Source organism: Lithobates pipiens, unplaced genomic scaffold (genome assembly GCF_037356315.1).
Source record: "Lithobates pipiens isolate NorthernLeopardFrog02 unplaced genomic scaffold, aLitPip1_a1.2 Scaffold_13, whole genome shotgun sequence".
Classification (NCBI taxonomy): domain Eukaryota; kingdom Metazoa; phylum Chordata; class Amphibia; order Anura; family Ranidae; genus Lithobates; species Lithobates pipiens.
In genome coordinates, this window is record NW_027507718.1 from 347,918,351 (window position 1) to 347,941,899 (window position 23,549).

The following is a 23,549-nucleotide window of genomic DNA, read 5'->3' on the forward strand; positions in this document are numbered from 1 at the left end:
TCTGGTGCTAATAAGCAAAAATGATTGTTTTGTGCTACTTCAGGGGCAGATCAGCAGGAGAGGGTGCGGATATAATCACTAAATGGGTAAGCCATACTATAATAAGATATAGTGCATAATTCTGGTGCCATATACAGGGATGCGTGGGTCTTTGGTTTAGAGAGATACTGTATATAGTGGGGCATGATTTCAAACATACAGATAAATAGTTTTAGAGTTTATATACACTAAAATGCTTCACAAGGAGTTATCATATGGAAAACGCTAACGAGCTATTTTTTTTTTTTTGCCTAGATTTGGACAAGGGTAGATCGCCTGAAATATTTTTACTACTATGTGGAACACTGGTGGGAAGGTCTTATTACACCGGCAGCATATTCATAACAGGCTGACAACCTTGACTTTTAGCGAAAGCTACTTGCTTTTATCACGTGTAGCTGCACCCTATAATTCCTCCATAAGGATATATGGAGCATTCAGGGATCAGTGACAGTAGCTTGGTTAGAATCCTAGCTTTCAGGTAGTCATAGCTCTGCTAGAGTTGAGTGAAGATCTGTCTGAAATATCTGTTTTGGGAAATCAATAAATGGTTGGAATTACACCCAGGAGCTTACAGATTCAGATTCAGATACAGATTCAGATTATATAATTATTAAACTGAAATGAACTATTTTGGGTTGATCTCATATGAATGTTAATGTTGCAGGCATGACTAATGAAGGAAATCCCTGCCCAGCTGATATTTTCACATGGGTAACACAACAGTGGCCAAAATGTATTTTTCTTTTTTTTTTAGGGATGCATATGGGTAATGCTAGCTATTTCTATTATTTTGTTATGTATTCCATACCACTAGGATTTTACCCAAAAAGTTTCTATGGCAATACGTTAACTTTTTTCTATATGACCACAGCAGGAGGTTATACATTGATCTACATCCCTTGGCTTATTACCTTCCACAGTAAAGCTCTGGGATATTTTGAGCAGAGTTCATCTGTTCGTGGCTGGTTGTTATTGGGGTTGCTACCTTAGATATTCGTAGACTATAATAGGCTTCTATCAGAATAGCTGCTGACGGAACAGAGACTGGATATTTCAATCCTTGTAAAACATTTCTTATGACTCCGCAAATTAATTAACCAATCAAGGCATTGGGAGTTGACTCTCCCAGTATCTCATGCTTTATTTTTATTGTGAATTTTCATGAGGATAATTTATTAGGCATCTGAAAACCTCAGTCTGGAGACATGCTGGCGCTTTGATCCACAAAAATGTAATTCTTTAAACAAGGTTCAATAGATGAAAGGGAAAGACCCATATGACAGCTTTCAATTATTTTTTGTTGTTGTTGTTGTTGGGTAGGGGGATTATATTGTTTGACATTAAGACCTAGTGTTGATCCTTTATTACATTTTTTTTTTTTTCATCATAATGAGCAATAATGGCAACTGCTGGAGCTGTAGGTTCTTATTCATCTCTAGTTAGCAGAGTTAAGGTTTTAAATTAGTAAATTAATGAGCTTATGTATTTTCCAAATACAGTCATAGAATGCATAATCTAGTGGATTAGCAGTAGATATGCAAATGTAATTTTAGATATAACTTTATATTTTAGTTTTTATGGGAAAAGTAAGATCTTCTCATGTTACTATTGCTGTCTGGCTCAGCCTGGGGACATTCCTATAGTTTTCTGTTTTGCTGATTACTGTCATCAGAATAGAAAATGAAAGGAATCTTTATTGATGATAAAAGTCTTATGGTTCAGACCAAAATAATGACTGATTAATCACAAAGTGTCCATTCAATACATGAGCAGCATATCTGGTAATCAGCTGAAGTGAAGGCAATCTTTAACTATAAGGAAAAAGTATACTACTTTTGTACAAAATAATGACAGATTAGTCACAAAGTGTTCCCTCAACCAACAGTACAAGTAGCATACTTGATACATTTTATTATAATTGAATCATCTATATTTCTTGACTTAGTTGAACTGTGAGTTTTGCATTTCATATTTCTGCTCCCCTGATTCATCATTAGTATAAATTGCAGTGAACGACAGTGCACTTTTCCACTGTGGCCTATTTTCTTGAACCTCTGGAAGGATGGGGCTGACCGCTGAAATGCTAATAGCTTTGCTACAATATGAGCAGGGCTGGGTAATTATAGACATAACAAGGCTTTTAGGGGAAAAAAACTGATGTTGGTTGGACAAATCACTGCTGACCTTATATTTTTATAAGGTCAGGAAGCTCCATTGACAGGATCTATTATCTTGAGTATGCGGATTCCTCTTTACATGATGCTTAATGATACTGTGGGGCACCAACAACAACACAATTAATAGAATTGGAGGGCTTGGCCTTTCTAGGCACGACCACAAAGGGTATATGAGAGAAAAAAACTATACATTTATTAAACATAAATGATACATATAAAATTGCATCATATCAACAAAGCAAGTCAATATAACAAAGTCCTAATCGTATATCCAGCACATAGCCACAGGAAATAACATAAATGGTTAAAGTATGAGGTACCACTGATTCCAACATAAATATATTGAACTCCGAAGGAAGGCTATGTAGCTGATAAAGATGGTAATACCGTCTTGGGCTCTACATGTTACGTGCTTAGCTCTTCATCAGGAGAATCGAGCAGACTTAATTTGTTAGATAAGTAGGAAATATATAAAAAGTTTGTGTGCAAAGAGAATAATTCACTGGTGAAATAATAGTCTTGCTGACGTAGCGTGTATCATAGTATAAAAAGGTGACTGAGCGCCTTCACAATAAGAGGTTTAATGTGTAGACTTGAGCAACCAAAGCTAGAACAGCACTCAAAAAATACCTAGGTAGAAGTGGCTTTACATGTAGGAAAGGGCCTCATCATTTATACACAGGGGAGGCTTATATCAATAGCCGGGATGCTGATAGTCAGGTAATAGGTAAGGTTTAGGCAATACGGACACCTAATGGTAATACACAGTGTAACAGTCCAGCATATGGACAGCTGCTTGGGTAGAGAGCAGCCACCGCAGAGGTTTATCTATCCAAATCCTCCATGGCGGCTGCTCTCTACCCGAGCAGCTGTCCATATGCTGGACTGTCACACTGTCTGTTACCATGAGGTGGGGCAACTATAATCTTGGAATTTTTAGACCAAAAGGATGTCGGTAAGGGACATTTTAGACACAGATGTAAAAAAAAGCACAGATTTTTACATACTGTCCCTGGGTTTACTGAGGCTGGCAACCCTGATGGGGCCCCCTAGTGGCCCAGGGCCCTCGGGCAGTGCCCGAGTGGCCAAATGGTCAGTCCGTCCCTGGGATCACCCTATGTGTATGACCTACAAGACCAAACTTTGGCTGAGGTGGAATTCCAACCTGGTGCTGGAGCCAGGGAAACCAAAGAGATGGAAAGTTCTGACAGCCTATGCAATGCCTTTGGGCTGGAGAAAAGTCCTAGATGCCTTTTTAGTACACGGGACTCGATTATCAGAGGAAGCTTGACTTCCCATCAACACCCTGGAACTTAATGCAATTTGGTTGTCCCTTCAACACTGGACCTCCCATCTGTAAAGTAATCCCACCAGGATTCAGTCAGACAGTGCCAAAGGAGTGATCTACATAAACCAAGGAGGCATCAGAAGTTGCACCGCTCAAATCGAAGTGGGCTAGATTCTTTCTTGTACAGAGATGCATATTCCAACCCAGTCCACTGTCCATATCTTGGGTGTGAAAAATTTGCAGGTGGACAGGTGGCAGCCATCAGCGCCTGGATCTGAGTCACATTTTTTGCCACAGGTGGGGGATACCAGAGATGGATCTTCAGTCACCCAGATTCAACAACAAACTGGACAGGTTTGTCAACAGGCCCATGGACTCTTGGACCTTTGTGGTGGATACTCTGGCGACTCTGTAAGATCAGTTTTTCCCAATTTATGACTTACCTTCTCTACCTGCTTCTCAGTCACTGACTGTTAAAGCATGGCGGTTAAGGCCCAAATCTTTAGGGACAAAAGGCTTTGGTAATCCCTATCCTCCTGAAGACTGGGAAGACTACTTCTCACAAAGTCTACTGTGAGGCCGCGTACACACGCGGGGACTGTTCGCTCAACTTTGTCCGTCAAACAGTTTCAGCGAACAGTCCGCTCAAAATTAGCATGGACGGACTTGCCCACACACGACGAACGAACAGTTTGCTGAAACCGTGCGAGATGACGTGAACGGCACGTACGACGGGACGGAAAATACGACGTCCCATACACTGCATTACAACTTTCGGCGTGTAAATCCTTTCTGAGCATGCGCGGAACTTAGTTTGACGAACAAGCCTACACACGAGGGGACTGTTCGCTGAAACCAAGTTTCAGCGGACAGTTTTTCGGAATTTCCGAAAAACTTTGTTCAGCAGACTGTTCGCTGAAACTGTCCGCTGAAAGCCCACACACGGGCGGACTGTCCGCCGAAACACTGTTCAGCGGACAAAGTTGGGCGAACAGTCCCCGCGTGTGTACGCGGCCTCACTCCTGGAAGGCAAACTTTGCATGGTGCTACAAGGCCAGGAAATTCCATCTTAGGAGACGCTTTATGGGATGCATCCTGTTTTTTCTTAAGTCTAGACAAGATCAGCATCAGGCCTTCACAGCTTTTCAGCATTGGGCATCAATTTATTCAGATTTGCAGGGCTTCTACCTGACTTTCTGTTTAAACGTCTGTTAACTTTTACCAAGTAAACATGCAGGCCACCTCGGATGCCAGTTTCACATGTGAGATGCTGCAAGCTGCTCTCTGACTTGCAGGTGTGGTGCACTTTCTAAAAGCACACCACACCTGAATGCAGGAGTTTTGGTGCACTTTCAGAAAGTGCACCAAGCCTACAGGATATATTAGATGTCTATGGCTAAGAGTAGGGATGAGCTTCGTGTTCGAGTCGAACATACGACTCGAATTCGGCGAATTCCGAACGTTATGGGCCGTTCGCACCAAATTCGTGTGGCGCTCACGGCCCACAATGCACTGCAATGGCGCAGTGCATTGCTGGCTCATGATTGGCCAAGCATGCACTGTGACCCCGCATGCTTGGCCAATCACAGCGCCGGCAGCGAGGAGAGCCATGATTGGCCACAGGCAGGATGCCTGTGGCCAATCATAGCTCAGGCTGTGTAGTACACGCCCCACACCTTGTGTAGTGTGTTGGCATCTGTAGCAGTTAATGGGTGTTCTGTGTACCTTCAACACAGTATACAACGATCGTTATCGGCCGATTTTTCGTTCTTGCTCTTCTGTAGTGGTTGTTGTGTGCGTGCCCTGACCGCAGTATACACCGCTATATTCACCTATATATCTAGCGATATATCTATCTTTTATAATAGAGCTGTCAGTCAGTGTTAGGAGATTGTGCATGCTGTCTGCGTGCTCTGAACGCAGTATACACCGCTATATCCACCTATATAGCTAAATATCTTGCTCGTTTTAAATAGAGCTTTCAGTCAGTGTTAGGAGATTGTGCATGCTGTCTGCGTGCTCTGAACGCAGTATACACCGCTTTATCCACCTATATAGCTAAATATCTTGCTCGTTTTAAATAGAGCTTTCAGTCAGTGTTAGGAGATTGTACATGCTGTCTGCGTGCTCTGAACGTAGTATACACCGCTATATCCACCTATATAGCTAAATATCTTGCTCGTTTTAAATAGAGCTTTCAGTCAGTGTTAGGAGATTGTGCGTGCTGTCTGCGTGCTCTGGACGCAGTATACACCGCTATATCCACCTATATAGCTAAATATCTTGCTCGTTTTAAATAGAGCTTTCAGTCAGTGTTAGGAGATTGTGCATGCTGTCTGCATGCTCTGAACGCAGTATACACCGCTATATCCACCTATATAGCTAAATATCTTGCTCGTTTTAAATAGAGCTTTCAGTCAGTGTTAGGAGATTGTGCATGCTGTCTGCGTGCTCTGAACGCAGTATACACCGCTATATCCACCTATATAGCTAACTATCTTGCTCGTTTTAAATAGAGCTTGCAGTCAGTGGTAGGAGATTGTGCATGCTGTCTGCGTGCTCTGAAAAAGACGGACGGCAAAACAAATTATACAGGGGTGATAACCCTTCCCTATGTTTTCCAAAAAGCTTTAAAAATAGTTTTTTTGACTGGAGCTACACTTTAAAAATGTACCAGTTGAAAATTACAAACCGATTCAACTTAACACAACAAACCTACACAGTCCCTGTCTTGTTTGCACCGCCTGTATACTGCTGTTCTGAGTATATAGGGCCTGGGGGCCACACGTATTTCCTTTTTTTAATATGGGTACGGGGTTCCCCTTAATATGCGTACAAGACCCAAAGGGGCTGGTAATGGGCAGGGAGGGCTACCCATGCCATTTTTCTCAATGATTTTCAACCATATTGCAGGAACCAGATATAACATTAAAACTGCAAGCAGCTTTAAATGACGTTATTTCCGTTAAATGTCATTTTGTGCAGGGACTGTTCTAAACACGGGAAACACGTGGCACTTCACAGGCATACTACAGACACCCCCCAGGCACCATATTTAAAGGAATATTTCACTTTTTTTTTTTTATTTTAATCGTCATTAAAATCAGTGCTCCCGCCAAAACGGCCGTTTTTAAAAAGTTTTTTTTGCATTGACCCATGTCCCCTGGGGCAGGATCCAGGTTCCCAAACCCTTTTTAGGATAGTATCTTGCATATTAGCCGTTAAAATTAACACTTTTAATTTCGAACATTCGAGTCCCATAGACTTCAATGGGGTTCTAACGTTCGTACGAATTTGGGGTCCGTTCGAAAGTTCTGGTGCGAACCGAACCAGGGGGTGTTCGGCTCATCCCTAGCTAAGAGTGGCAAACCCACAGGAAAGCTGCAGGTGCACTGTACCCATGATGTGAGTAAACAGCAGCGCATCAGTGTGAAAGTAGCCCTATACTATTATGCCCTATGTATTGCTTCACACTGACCTGAGGATCTCTTCTTTCTTGCTGCTGGCACCACTCTGGAGACCACTAGCAGGGATAAGAAGTGGAGTGCGGTCGGTATGGGGCAGGAGCCAGCACTAAAGAGGAGGCATCGGCTTATGCGGCTCTTATTCCCTTAGTCCCTATTACAGCTCCAACTTTACAAGTGTTCCCTCTGAATTGCACTCTGATGCACTGGGGTGGTGAGTCAGCAAGCACAAACTGCGATCTACCAGTCAACTGGCCTCGATCTACGGGTTGCTGACCCCCACCTTACAGCATATAGTATCCACTAAACTGCACATAGTTAAAATGTATGCCAGAAACTTAATGTGTTTTAAGTGCTATCTGGGGCTCCATTAGGGATATTAATGCCCAGCTCCTGTTCTGCTGACAAAAGTTTTATTAGGCAGAAAATGTGGGAAAATTTGCAACAGGAACACGGACAGAAAAAAAATCTGACGGGGATTTAAGCCTCCCCATATTTTAATAAAATAATGATTTTTTATTTTTGTAATATGTTGCTGTTGGAGAATCTTCACCAGGATAGAAGGTCAGGTTAAATTGGTTCTAAAGGCTGATGTTTTTTTACCTTTGTGCATTCTTTGCACAAAGGTAAAATAACTTCTGTATCCAGCTCCCCCATTGCCCCCTTTATACTTACCTGAGCCCCATCGCGATTCAGTGCTGTACACAAGAGCAGTGTCTGTCTCTGCTTTGTCCCCCCTCACAGGGCAGATTCATAACAGCGGGAGCCAACTGTCAGTCAAACTCTGTGAAAAGGGAGCGTGTCTCTGGATGCAGGCAGCTTGGCTCAGGAATGCCCCTTCGGAAGTTGCTTCCTATGGAAGCACTGAATGAATGGGAGGAGCCAAGAGTGCTGGTGGGGGACCTGAAAAGAGGAGGATCAGGGTTGCTCTGTGCAAAACCATTGCACAGAGCAGGTAAGTATAACGTGATTGGTATTTCAGTAAAAAATAAAAATAAATTACCTGCAGAAACACTTTAAATATCTATAATTGAGCCCCAGACTTTACAGGGGTTCCCACTCTATTTCCCACTCTATCCAACACTAAGAAAAAAGTTTTGGCTGAACACATACTTTAAGGGTAGCCAAACGACTAGATATGATAACATGCGTGGTGATTTTTACTTGCATACATGCAGTTAATCAAATAGAACAATTATATAATTATATATTCAATTTTGATTGGCTGGTAGAGGTACTGAGCTCTGATCCCTACTTTTACGACATAGATTTTGGGTAGTAGCTTTTAAGCCAATACTGATACATGTCTTTTAAGCAGATATTAACATTATCAAATACAATTTTCTGTTCCAAGGTGGAAACTATTGGGGATGCTTACTGTGTGGCAGGAGGATTACATAAAGAAAGTGAGACACATGCTTTTCAGGTTGCATTGATGGCATTAAACATGATGGAACTCTCAGATACAGTAACGTCTCCTCATGGTGAGCCCATCAAGGTATGTTAACATTTGCATATACAAAATAATATATTAGAAACATCTATTTTTTAATAATAATAATAATGCATAACGTATCCAGGAATGTTATATCTATCCTCTGCTGTTAGAATACACTGACTGGTGGCTGCAGCCACTGATCAACGGAAAAATGTTTCAACATTTTTGTTTGAGAGCAGTACATTAAAAGGAGAAGCAGACACACTGATCGAAGTTGAGCTGATCCCACTAATACCGCTCCAAACTCTGACTGTAGGTATATTGTAGCTGGTGCAAACAACTGCTACACCATTTCATATGAACTGCTGAGGAACAATATTCAATATATGACATAGATCATCTTTTAGGTGCTGCCATGAATAATGCATGGATTTGTGTATTTACATTTAGCGATAAGCCCTGAAGGGGGTAATAAAGCAGATCTACCTTGCCTGTTTGGAAGCCAAGCCCAGATACCAGTTCCAAAGCAAGCCGACAAACACAGGCTCAGTGCAGGGGTGTCTACATGCACCCCCCACCTTAAAAACTGGCTATGTCCTCATCGCCAAAAACTTGCTCTTGCTCCCAAAAGCAGAGTATCCTGATTTAGAGGGGTAGGCGGAGGTACAATGGGTAGTCAATAACAGTTATAACATAGTAAATAACGTTTTTCATAATGAAGGACTTTATAACACATAACAAAAACATTGCTACAGGCAGTCAGCCATGTAATGACAGTTACTATTGCAATAAGAATATCAAAAAAGTACATTATATTACCAGGTAGATCCCCACCACTATCTAATCATTACAGCAAATAACAAATGCCAAGTCCACAGTCTTCTGATTTATTGTAGTAGTTGAACACAGGTGGGAAGAGGGATGAGGGTGCAGGGTACTCCTAACACAAGCAGTTACAGGAGGGCAGATTCTCAAGCAAAGTCTTTCAATAGCAGCCTTAAATATTGCTCGATATAAAGGGGACAGTCGGTCAAAGCAGTCATAGTCCTTCTTGCAACCTCTGGCATCTAACCCTCAAAGCACATATGCGCCTGAAGTTCTAGACAAAAAGTCCTACACACAATGTCCAGACACAGCTCTCCAACCAGCTGCTCCGTGACACTCTTCAGTGAAAGGGGTCCATCGCCAGTCCAGCTTCCTAAGGTAGTGTCCTCCAACAGATGTCTTTCAGACCAACAGCCAAGCTCATGATGAGACCTAACAGCAACAGATCTTTAGTAACACAGGCTGTCTCCCATGGGCAGATGCCCAAAGAAAAGAGACTTCTGAACAGGCCCTCACAAACATTTATCTTCTCCCCAGCCACACCTTCTTAGCGCTCCCTCTCAGGGATTGGCTGAGGTCAGATAAATATATACATAGCCCAAAGATAAATCTTCCTACTCTACTCCTCCTACTCTGGGAGCATCTTCCAGATGCAGGCAGCAGCAATCAACCCCCAGGTTTAAGGATAGACCTAAAAAATAAATTGCTGCTTCACTGAGTGGAGTGGAGTCAAAAACTAAATTTATCCAGCCTAGGGCTGGGCGCTACATAGAGATTTGGTGTTAAAAAGGGTCTGAAAGATGCAAACATATTGTGCAGAGGAAGATGCATGACAGAAATTAATTTGAAGCGGTTCTTCACCCTAAAGGGGAAGTTACGCTAATCTGATCCCCCCCCCCCTCCGGTGCCACAATCGGCACCTTTCAGGGGGGAGGGGGGTGCAGTTACCTGGATAATCCAGGTATCTGCACCCACTTCCGGGCAGACCGCCGCAGACCCCCACAGATGCCCCCTCCCCCCATTGTGTTCTGGGAAACACACAGTTCCCAGGACACAGCGGGGACCAGAAGAGACGCGCAGCGCGACTCGCATGCGCAGTAGGGAACCGGGCAGTGAAGCCGCAATGCTTTACTTCCCCATTCCCTGACAGAGGATGGCGGCGGGGGCAGCAGCGAGACGAGCGATCGCTCGTCATCTGCCGCCGACATCGCTGGACCCTGGGACAGGTAAGCGTGATTTTATTAAAAGTCAGCAGCTGCAATATTAGTAGCTGCTGGCTTTTAATATTTTTTTTTTAGGTGCAGAACCGCTTTAAACTGTTGACAGCTGCATTTAGACTAAACAGTTTTGCTTCCAATTATTTAAAAAGACCTCCCACCTGTGCTGAGGTTGAGTTAAAACTGCTGCAACATTTGAAAACCTCTTTAAAAGCCTAAATAAGAAATACCAACTAATCAAGTTAGACTTTTAAAAGCGCTTTTATAAATGTATTACTTATTGGCTTTTTGTTTATCTACAATAGATGCGTATTGGGCTGCATTCTGGTTCAGTGTTTGCTGGAGTCGTAGGAGTAAAAATGCCACGCTATTGCCTTTTTGGAAACAATGTCACTCTTGCCAATAAATTTGAGTCATGCAGTGAGCCAAGGAAGATAAACATCAGTCCTACTACATACAGGTAAATAACCAATATAGTTTACTATACATCAGCTTTTATTATATAGAACAACTCACATCAGGCCTACAGTAGGTGCCAGAGATATTGTGTCACTCTCGCTGCTTTTATCGGCGAGATTGACACCCTGCGAGCCCCGTTGCGGGAGCCAGCGCCGAGCCGGCTCGCATCGGGAAAGGAAAAATGTTTCTTTTAATTTCCCGATAAGCGACAAGCATCGCTGACTGGTGCGGGGATCCAAACTGGATTCCCGCCAATACCAGGCACTGTATTTGGTATGAATCTTAAGGGAGAACTCCACGCCAAATTTTAAATTAAAAAACGGCATGGGTTCCCCCCTCCGGAGGCATACCAGGCCTTTAGGTCTGGTAGGGATTTTAAGCAGAACCCCCTACGCCGAAAAAACGGTGTGGGGGTCCCCCCAAAATCCATACCAGACCCCTATCCGAGCACACAGCCCTGCCAGTCAGGAAAGGGGGTTGGGGCGAGCGAGCGCCCCTCCTGAACCGTACACGGCTGCGTGCCCTCAACATGTGGGGGTGGGTGCTTTGGGGGAAGGGGGTGCCCTGCTGTCCCCCCACCCCAAAGCACCTTGTCCCCATGTTGATGAGGACAAGGGCCTCTTCCAGACAACCCTGGCCGTTGGTTGTCGGGGTCTTCGGGCGGGGGGCTTATCGGAATCCGGGAGCCCCCTTTAATAAGTGGGCACCCAGATACCGGCCCCCCACCCTATGTGAATGAGTATGGGGTACAATGTACCCCTACCCATTCACCTGGTGAAAAAAGTGTAAATAAAAAAACACAACACAAGTTTTTAAAATACGTTATTAGACAGCTCCAGGGGTCTTCTTCCATCTTGGGGGGTCTTCTCGCCGGACTCCTCCGCTATCTTCTGCTCTTTTACTAGCGGAGTAAGTAAGAAGCTTTCTTCTTCGTCATCGCCGCCGTCTGGGGGTCTTCTTCTGACTTCGATGTCTTGTCCCGCTCTTTGGTTCTCCTTGCCGGGCCTCCGCTATCTTCTTATAGCTCTTTTACTAGCATTGGCCCGGTCTTCTGTCGCCACCGCCTTCCTCACCCGGTGACCTCGTCCCTTATACCTACATAAGTCGCCGCACAACGCGTCCCTGCCATTGCGGCCAGAGATAGCGTTGTGTCAACATCGGAAGGAAGAAGAAGAAGAAGAGAAGAAGAAGGCAGGGGTGACGGCGACAGAAGACCGGGCCAACGCTAGTAAAAGAGCTATATGAAGATACCGGAAGCCCGGCAAGAAGAACCGAAGAGCAGGACAAGACACCGAAGTCGGAAGAAGACCCCCGGACAGCAGCGACAACAAAGAAGAAAGCCGGGCTAGTAAAAGAGCTAGTAAAAGAGCAGAAGATAGCGGAGGAGTCCTGCGAGAAGACCCCCCCCCCCCCCAAGATGGAAGAAGACCCCCAGAGCTGTCTAATAAAGTATTTTAAAAACTTGTGTTGTGTTTTTTTATTTACACTTTTTTCACCAGGTGAATGGGTAGGGGTACATTGTACTCCATACTCATTCACATAGGGTGGGGGGCTGGTATCTGGGGGCCCCCTTATTAAAGGGGGCTCCCGGATCCTCATAAGCCCCCCGCCCGCAGACCCCGACAACCAACGGCCAGGCTTGTCGGGAAGAGGCCCTTGTCCTCATCAACATGGGGACAAGATGCTTTGGGGTGGGGGGGCCGCAGGGTGCCCCCCTTCCTCCAAAGCACCCACCCCCCCCATGTTGAGGGCACGTGGCCTGGTACGGCTCGCTCGTCCCCACCCCCTTTCCTGACTGGCTGGGCTGCGTGCTCGGATAGAGGTCTGGTATGGATTTTGGGGGGGACCCCCACACTGTTTTTTCAGCGTAGGGGGTTCCCCTTAAAATCCCTACCAGACCTAAGGGCCTGGTATGCCCCTGAATGCATGCAGGTCTCATTAGAGAGGCGACATTGTCGCTGATCTCTCGCGCTCACTACCATAAGAAAATGTGACATTTTCCTATTGCAGCCAGCGCGAGAACCAGCGCGGCGGGATCGCGCTGGTAAGAGAAGCCTGGCGCCGGGAACCAACGCGACAGGATCGCACTGGAAACACAATATCAGCGGCACTTACTGTACCTTGCACCAACATGGTTCCCTGAATTCCAATACACTTACCTGGTACTTCTAAAAGGTTTTTTCTGCAGGTTCAATTTTTATTTTCCCTTTTCAGTTTTCCAAAAACTTGCGGAAAGTGATGAAGGACTTAAAGAGGAAGTAAACTCTCCCACTCTGATGCTTCTTTTCATTTAATCCATTATAATAAGTCATTATCAGACTATAGCCACTGTAATCCAGCCCAAATTGCGTATTACTTACTGTTTAAAGAAACTTTAAAAAACTTGTTTCCAGGGGTTAGGCAGCGCCATCTTAAGTATTGTTTTCTGAGTCCACAGTGGAGTGTGTTCTCGCCCTTACATTGAGCACTTCCTGTACTGTTAACCAAGCCTCCTTCTCAATCCAACGTTTCTATGGCAACCCTGCTTCCCTGTTCATAGCTTACTTGTTTATTTCATAGTATTTACTTGTGCTAATGTCTAATGGCCATTACTGCAGTCTTATCAGCTGAAGCTGATAAGTCTGACAAAGGGAAACACGTTTAGACTGTATGTGAGGTCACATGGTGTGTAGGAGGAAGCTCTGAGTGATTAGCAGGGTTCAGTGCTGTGCCGTAGGAAGTCCTTATAACAGATAGATAAGACATAGAGAGTGTGCCTTAAATCGGGGGAGATCTGGGCATGCTCAGTGACTTCATTCTACAGAACAACAAGGATTACAACAATACTAAGCAAGTAAGGAGCTATCTACAAGCAGTGTTCATTAGGGTTTTTTATGCTGATTTACATGGGACAAAGTTGTGGGGGAGGGTTTACAACCACTTTAAAGTGATTGTAAAGGATTTAAAAAAAAAAAATGTAAATAACAAACGTGTTACTTTTACCTGCTCTGTGCTGTGGTTTTGCACAGAGCAGCCCCAATCCGCCTCTTATCAGGTCCCCCCACCGGCACTCATTGCTCAGGAGCCCCTCTCTGTGTGTCCATATGACACACAGAGCGGGACTCATCTCTGCCCCCCGCTCCTCCTCACTGGCTCTAATTGACAGCAGCGGGAGGCAATGGCTCCTGATGATGTAGCTGAGCCAATGAGGAACAGGAGAGCCTCAGCTCTTGTGCACATCGCTGTATTGAGATCAGGCTCCATTATGTATTGGGGGGGCTGGGGGATGAGCTGCATGAAGAAGGTTTATCACTTTAAAGAATAGACTACAGTAAGGTAAAATAAACCTTCTGCTTTTACAACCACTTTAATAAATATTAAAGATCAGTTTTACCCAGTACTGATTTCTCAATCTTCCATAGCTACTGGTGTGAGGAAAAAGAACCCATTCAATTCTTTTATCTCTCGGGGACCCCCACTGCCCCTCAGCAGAACCAAAGGAGTCTCATTCTCATCAATGAAGTTTTGAAAGGATGGTAGCGCCACACCAGCTTTTAGAGACTTTTAAAAGATTTTTACTTTGGAACAGCCAACGCGTTTCGAGCATCCAGAAAAGTCTGACAAGATCGCTAATATATTGGTTTAAAATTGGAACAGTTCTTTATCAAAATAAAATATTTTCAGTCCCTGCCTATGAATATCCTAAAGGATGCACACGGTTTCACAAGATGTTATATGCAGGGCCCAGGCCTTCATTGGTTAACTTCCTATATTCATTTTATTGTTCATATCTACAAGAAGATGGAGCGTCTGTCAGGTGTTAATACAAGGTTCCGTTTATCTATTCAAATAGTTCATTTGTGTATGAAAATATCACACTGCTGTAGGGTTTTGTATTGTACTTAATATCTTTTTTCTTTTTTTTGACAATACATTTTGTACAGCAGTAACTTCCTCTTCCCCTTTAAAGCTAAAATTGACAAAACTAACGTGACTGAAGTAAAAATGTACTATAACTGGGTTACTTGCATACTATATCTCTGAAAAAAATTATTATTTCACAGTGAAAAATCATTAATTAACTCTTTAGAACACTACAGTTTACTTCATAAAATAAACAAGAAGATACCGCGCTAAAAATAAAAATGAAAAAGAAAATAAAAAGTTATAAACCAAAACAAACACAATACCCCCTACCAGCAGCCGCTCTAATTTGTGAGATAAGCACAAATATAAATGTAATAACGGAAAAAAGCTGCGCTAACTTATATATACATAATATATATATATATATATATATATATATATATATATATATATATATATATATATATATATATATAACCCCTATTTGTGTATTCAATAAAGAAACAATCCAATATTATATACAATAGTGAATTATACCAAAAAAAAAAAAATAATAATAATTAATAAATAAATAATTTTCACTATTGTATATAATATTGGATTGTTTCTTTATTTATTTATATATATATATATATATATATATATATATATATATATCTATAATGTATATATAAGTTAGCGCAGCTTTTTTCCGTCATTACGTCATAAAATAAATAATAATGTGGTTTCTTTATATAAACGTGTAAAAAAATCATATTGATGAAAATAACCGAGTGTTTTATAAACCTTGATTCTGTGTACTTGTTATTAAATGTGCACATAGGTGTAGCCAAATTTGTAATCATCAGCAGATCCTGCTTTGCAGTGCTACAGTCCACAGTGCTGGGTTGGATTTATTGAAGGAGTATGCAATCATGTGCTAGCAAAAACTTTTTTTAAAACTTTTTTTTAATTGCCCCTGCACAACGTGATTGGGTAGTCAAAGTGATTGCAGGTTCACTCTATTCACTAGCATTCACTTGAAGAAATAATCAGCCAATACACCTCAATGGTTTTGTTTTGTTGCTCCTTCCCAAAATGCAAGTCGACCAACTGCTGCCCTATGAAGAAAGACAGTGAAGTAATAAAAAAATATGAGAAATCTTAAGCTGGGTATGCACATCTCAAAATTCAACAGGAACCAGACAATTTTTAGACTGTGTGTAGCCCTGTCTGTTAACCACTTGCTTACTGGGCACTTAAACACCCTTCCTGCCCAGACCAATTTTCAGCTTTTGGTGCTCTCACACTTTGAATGACAATTACTCAGTCATGCAACACTGTACCCAAATGAATTTTGTGTCCTTTTTTTCCCACAAATAGAGCTTTCTTTTGGTGGTATTTGATCACCTCTGGGGTTTTTATTTTTTGCGCTATAAATGAAAAAAGACCGAAAATGTTGAAAAAAACGCATATTTCTTTGTTTCTGTGATAAAATTTTGCAAATTATAATTTTTTTTTCATAAATTTTGGCCACAATTTATACTGCTACATATCTTTGGTAAAAATAACCCAAATTAGTGGATATTATTTGGTCTTTGTGAAAGTTAGAGAGTCTACAAGCTGTGGTGCGAATCGCACAAAATTGATCACACCTGATGTACTGGTGGCCTATCTCATTTCTTGTGACCCGAACAAGCCAGGAAAGTACAAATACCCCCCAAATGACCCCTTTTTTGAAAGTAGACATTCCAAGGTATTTAGTAAGATGCATGGTGAGGTTTTTGATGTTGTCATCTTTTTCCCACAATTCTTTGCAAAATGAAGATTTCTTTTTTTTTTTTCTCACAAAATTTTCAATGTAATAGGTTATTTCTCTCACATGGCATGTGTATACCACAAATGACACCCCAAAATACGTTCTGCTACTCTTTCTGAGTATTACGATACCAAATATGTGAGACTTTTACACAGCCTGGCCACATACAGAGGCCCAATATTGAAATAGCACCATCAGGCATTCTAGGAGCATAAATTACACATTTCATTTCTCAACCACCTATTACATTTTTGAAGGCCCTGGAGCACCAGGACAATGGAAATGCCCACAAAGTGACCCCATTTTGGAAAGCTAACACCCCAACGTATAATCTATGAGGCATAATGAGTCGTTTGAATGGTTCATTTTTTTTCCAGAAGTTTTGGGAAAATGTGGAAAAAAAATGAAAACGCATTTTTTTTACGCAAAGTTGTCCATTTATAAGATATTTCCAACACATAGCATGTACATAGCAAAAATGACACCCCAAAATACGTTCTACTACTCCTCCTGAGTATAACGATACCAAATGTGTGAGACTTTTACACAGCCTGGCCACATACAGAGGCCCAATATTGAAATAGCACCATCAGGCGTTCTAGGAGCATAAATTACACATCTTATTTCTCAACCACCTATTACAGTTTTGAAGGCCCTGGAGCACCAGGACAAGGGAAATGCTGACAGATGGCACTGGGCTGACAGATGGCACTGGCACTGGGGCTGACAGATGGCACTGGGCTGACAGATGGCACTGGCCCGGTGGCTGACAGATGGCACTGGGGCTGACAGATGGCACTGGGGCTGACAGTTGGCACTGAGGCTGACAGTGTAACAATTTATCACTTACAGATCGCTCTCCCTCCTCACACGCTGTCTCTGTGTGAGGAGGGAGAGACACAGCAATGGGAGATGATCAGAGTATGGCTAGGTATGGCTGGGTATTGCAGAGTATGGCAGGGTATTGCAGGGTATGGCTGAGTATGGCAGAGTATTGCTGGGTATTGCAGAGTATTGGCAGGGTATTGCAGAGTATGACAGGGTATTGCAGGGTATTGAGTATTGGCAGGGTATGGCTGGGTATTGTAGAGTATGGCAGGGTATTGCAGGGTATTGCAGAGTATTGGCAGGGTATGGCTGGGTATTGCAGAGTATGACAGGGTATTGCAGGGTATTGCAGAGTATTGGCAGGGTATGGCTGGGTATTGCAGAGTATGGCAGGGTATTGCAGAGTATGGCAGGGTATTGCAGAGTATTGACAGAGTATGGAGGGATGGCTGAGCATGGATGGATGTGACTGCAATTGTCACAGAGCAGCACTGTGGGCACTACAGATCCAGCCCACAGCACTGCTTCCATCTAATCTCTCACCTCCACTGTATAGATACACAGAGGGGAGAGAGGAACCAAGTGAACGCTCCGTCATTTGATGGAGCGATCACATTGTAAACGGCTGCCGGGTGTACTAAGATGGCCATCGCTCTGGAGCTAGAACGAAGCCGCGGCCTTTCCTAAGGCCAAGGCAGCAGAGCGCTCTGCAGATCGCGGGGTGTGCCACTCCAAACAGGTTGACCCGTTCGGATCATGGATCAGTGACGATCCGTTGTACCCCTAATGGATACATAGTTACCTAGTTGATAGGGTTGAATAAAGACAACAGTTCATCTAGTTCAAACTGTGTAGGTGTGTGTGTGTGTAAAAAAAATATTTCCATATCCCAGTATATTGTTTTTGCTAAGATGCACAACCAAGATTCTTTTAAAACTATCCATACATCCTTTGACACCACCAATTGTGGAAGAGAGTTCCACGTCTTTACTGCCCTGACAGTGAAAAACCCCCTACACAGCTTAAAGTGGTGTTGCCATTTAAAAAAATAAAATAAAAGTCAGCAGCTACAAATACTGAAGCTGCTGACTTTGAATAATTGGACACTTACCTGTCCCAGGGTACTGCAATGCGGGGGATCGAAGCCCCGCTCTTCCCCCCCTCAGTTTCCGGCGCCAACATTGTAACTGTGGGCGCCCGGCTGTGGCTTCACAGCCGAGCACCCACTGCACATGCGCGAGCGATGCCGAGCACCGTGATTGGCTGCTCAATCATCTGGGACCTGTCACGTGTCCCAGATGATTGACAAGAGGGAGGGGGCAGAGCTGAGCCGAGGGGAAGAGATGTCACGCACCCAGGTACTGAAGGAGGCAGACTATGAGGCACCCCCTATCAACAGCCATTTAGAGGTGAGTAAAAAATAATAATTTTCCAAATGTTTTTTTTAGGAACATTCATGATTATATATTTTTTGGGTGCCACTTTAAAGTTAAGCCGCTTCTGTTTAAGTCTAATCGTGTGGCCTGTGTCCTCCTACACTCCCTAGGACTGAAAAGTTACGCTGGAATCACTGTTGAGATACAGGATACCTGCATGTATACCCAGCTTAAGTAAAAAAAAATAATAAAATGCACAGCAATTCAGAAAATACTTGTATAGATCAATACAGTATAAAACGCACCGGCCACTTTAACCCCCCTGGCGGTATTCCCGAGTCTGGCTCGGGGTGGAATTTTTATACCAAAAGCGGTAACCCCGAGCCAGACTCGGGACCGCATCGCTGGATCCAGGAGGATGTTTACTTACCTTCTCCCTCGGATCCAGCGCTGTCTCCCCGCTGTACGAGCGAGCCGTGTGTCGCTCGATCTATCACATCGCCGATCTCCGTTCCCTGCGAGCGTTGCGACGCATGGGGACGGAGATCGGCGCCAAATTCAAAAAGTGAAACACACAGTATACATACAGTATACTGTAATCTTACAGATTACATTGCTGTATGTAAATATTTCACATCCCCTTTGTCCCTAGTGGTCTGCCCAGTGTCCTGCATGCAGTTTTATATTATAGAAACTGTTCTTTCTGCCTGGAAACTGGAGATTGTCCATAGCAACCAAACTGTCATTTTACATCAAAAATGCTTTTAGACCAGCTAGAAAGCAGCGATAATAAATTGGAATCACTCGCAGAATTGAGGGATATCGATTTGTGGGGAGATCCGTCATCAAATACTGAAAAGTAATGACAGTGACAATTCTGCAACTGAGCAAATTTCAGTGTTTTTGATTTGATTACATTATTGAATAATTTTTATTATTGTTATATTATTATTTGGTACAATTATTTATTATATTATAATTTATGATTTCATTTTTCAAACTTTATTATACCCGGGATGTCTGCTAGACTCTGGTTTGGACAGATTTAAGTGAGTTATTCCTAAGAATTACAGGACTACAATATAAAACGCCAAATTTTCCGCTTACCGCTTTTAGCACCTAAAATCCGAAATAATCGTACCGCCAGGGAGGTTAATAGGTACACCTTGGTAGTACCAGGTTGGACTCCCTTTTGCCTTCCGAACTGCTTTAATTCTTCGTGGCATAGATTCAACAAGGTGTTGGATTCCTCAGAGATTTTGGTCCATATTGACATGAAAGCATCACACAGTTGCTGCAGATTTGTCGGCTGCATATCCATGATGCAAATCTCCCCTTCAACCACATCCCAAAGGTGCTCTATGTGATTGAGATCTGGTGACCGTGGAGGCCATTGGAGTACAGAGAACTCATTGTCATGTTCAGGAAACCAGTTTGAGATGATTTGAGCTTTGTGACATGGTGCATTATCCTGCTGGAAGTAACCATCAGAAGATGGGTACACTGTAGTCATAAAGAGATGGACATGGTCAGTAGGGATGGCCGAACGACCAGCGGTTGTTTTGCGGCGAATTTCGGCTGTTCGCGGTCCACCCGATCGGTGCACTATTCCCGCCGTTCGCCCGGCGGACTTCCGTGTTTACTGTGTAAAAGAACTTTGACCTATGATGACACATCCATCATGGGGTACAGGATAGCCAATTGAGACATTACAGCACATGGACACTTGGACATTCCCCCTAACTTATAAATAGACCCGATCCGGCGGCCATTTTACATTCTTTCTACTGTCACTATAGGGAGAGGTTGCTGTGTGGAGCAGGGAGAGATTGCAGTGACCCAAATCGCTAGCTATTTGGTCCACAAAAGTTCTTTTCAGGACTGGTATAGGTGTTAGGTGTAGTTCAGGATATAGGTTTGAGGCACTGCTGTTCTACTGATTGTTGCAGCAGCCTGTCTCTTGTCAGTGTAGAGAGAGGGACAGGACGCTGTGTGCAGTAGGGACAGTCAGTTTAATCATTAGCTGTTACTATTAAGTCCACAAAGGTTCTTTTCAGGACTGGTATGGTAATAGGCTTGTACACGTATAATATTCTTTCTTCCAAATATAGAAAGAATATTATACTTGACTGCTGCCCTTCTGCTGCAGTAGTCCTTAATGAGTATAGGGACTGAGGTACAGTCTGCTAATCATTCACAACCTACTAGTTCCACAAAGGTCCTTATAAGGACTGGTAAGGTCTAGGGTACTACAGTACATAGGGTTGGGTGAGGTACAGTCTGCTATTCCTTAAGGACTGGTATAGGTCCACAATATATGGGGTTGAGGTGCACTACTGCTGACTGCTGCCCTATTCTGCAGCAGTCCTTTATCAGTATAGGGACTGAGGTACAGTCTGCTAATCATTCACAGCCTACTAGTTCCACAAAGGTCCTTATAAGGACTGGTAAGGTCTAGGGTACTACAGTACATAGGATTGAGTGAGGTACAGTCTGCTATTCCTTAAGGACTGGTATAGGTCCACAATATATAGGGTTGAGGTGCACTACTGCTGACTGCTGCCCTACTGCTGCAGCAGTCCTTTATCAGTATAGGGACTGAGGTACAGTCTGCTAATCATTCACAGCCTACTAGTTCCACAAAGGTCCTTATAAGGACTGGTAAGGTCTAGGGTACTACAGTACATAGGGTTGAGTGAGGTACAGTCTGCTATTCCTTAAGGACTGGTATAGGTCCACAATATATAGGTTTGAGGTGCACTACTGCTGACTGCTGCCCTATTCTGCAGCAGTCCTTTATCAGTATAGGGACTGAGGTACAGTCTGCTAATCACAACCTAGTAGTTCCACAAAGGTCCTTCTAAGGACTGGTAAGGTATAGCGTACTAGAGTATATAGGGTTGAGTGAGGTACAGTCTGCTAATCACAACCTACTAGTTGCACAAAGGTCCTTCTAAGGACTGGTAAGGTATAGCGTACTACAGTATATAGGGTTGAGTGAGGTACAGTCTGCTAATCATTAAGGACTGGTATATCACGGTGCTGGTGTCAGTGCTTTATGTCACGCTGCTGATGTCAGTGCTCTCTATCACGGTGCTGGTGTCAGATCACTCTATCACGGTGCAGGTGTCAGTGCTCTATATCATGGTGCTGGTGCTGGTGATCATCTCCTGCACCCTCTTCTTTGCCTACCCTGACCTTCCCTCGCCTCCATTGTCTCAAGAGTCCTGAATTGTCAGAATTTCACACATAATAAAAGAATGCTTGTAGTTGTCGATCACAGATTCACCTCATACATGTGTTATGTCATTGGCCATGTGGTGGGACTATGTGTGCACAGCTAGTAATTATTTTGTGGCTGCAAATATGATCTGTAGGTTTGTAAAGTTCACCATCCCGGTGTTGTGCTGACTTCCTCCTGGGGCTGCTTATTATGAGGGGCTCCCACCATCCCTGTGCTATGCTGACTTCCTCCTGGGGCTGCTTATTATGAGGGGCTCCCACCATCCCTGTGCTGTGCTGACTTCCTCCTGGGGCTGCTTATTATGAGGGGCTCCCACTATCCCTGTGCTGTGCTGACTTCCTCCTGGGGCTGTACCTCTGCTGTGCATATTATGAGGGGCTCCCACCATCCCTGTGCTATGCTCATTATGAGGGGCTCCCACCATCCCTGTGCTATGCTGACTTCCTCCTGGAGCTGCTTACGGTGCTGGTGTCAGTGCTGTATATCACGGTGCTGGTGTCAGTGCTTTATGTCACGCTGCTGATGTCAGTGCTCTCTATCACAGTGCTGGTGTCAGATCACTCTATCACGGTGCAAGTGTCATTGCTGTATGTCACGCTGCTGATGTCAGATCACTCTATCACGGTGCTGGTGTCAGTGCTGTATATCACGGTGCTGGTGTCAGTGCTTTATGTCACGCTGCTGATGTCAGTGCTCTCTATCACAGTGCTGGTGTCAGATCACTCTATCACGGTGCAAGTGTCATTGCTGTATGTCACGCTGCTGATGTCAGATCACTCTATCACGGTGCTGGTGTCAGTGCTGTATATCACGGTGCTGGTGTCAGTGCTTTATGTCACGCTGCTGATGTCAGTGCTCTCTATCATGGTGCTGGTGTCAGATCACTCTATCACGGTGCAGGTGTCATTGCTGTATGTCACGCTGCTGATGTCAGTGCTCTCTATCACGGTGCTGGTGTCAGATGACTCTATCACGGTGCAGGTGTCATTGCTGTATGTCACGCTGCTGGTGATCATCTCCTGCACCCTCTTCTTTGCCTACCCTGATCTTCCCTCTCCTCCATTGCCTTCATGCGCTCCACAGTCCTGAATTGTCACAACAATTTCCCATATGAAAAAAGAATGCTTGTAGTTGTCGATCCCAGATTCACCTCATACATGTGTTATGTCATTGGCCATGTGGTGGGACTATGTTTGCACAGCTAGTAATTATTTTGTGGCTGCAAATTTGACCTGTAGGTTTGCAAAGTTCGCCTCCCATTGAAGTCAATGGGGCCCGCCGCGAACGTTACGGTCCGCGAACTATCGGCCGCGTTCGCGGTCCGCGTTCGCGAAACGTCCCATCGGAAGTTCGTCCATCACTAATGGTCAGCAACAATACTCAGGTAGGCTATGGTGTTTAAACTATGCTCAATTGGTACCAAGGGGACAAACGTGTGCCAAGAAAATATCCCCCGCACCATTAAACAACCACCAGCCAAAACTGTTGATACAAGGCAGAATGGATCCATGCTTTCATGTTTTTTATGCCAAATTCTGACTCAGAAA

The 23,549-nt window shown here is 43.7% G+C and overlaps 1 protein-coding gene across 1 annotated transcript in view; it reads left to right on the forward strand.

Moving 5' to 3' along the window:
- Nucleotides 1–23,549, forward strand: part of GUCY1A1 (guanylate cyclase 1 soluble subunit alpha 1) — a 93,387-nt gene that overhangs the window by 60,331 nt on the left and 9,507 nt on the right. The window contains exons 6-7 of the mRNA XM_077477092.1: nt 8,326–8,469; nt 10,757–10,911. Of these exons, the coding sequence (XP_077333218.1) occupies nt 8,326–8,469; nt 10,757–10,911 (299 nt within the window). The remainder of the gene's footprint in view (nt 1–8,325; nt 8,470–10,756; nt 10,912–23,549) is intronic.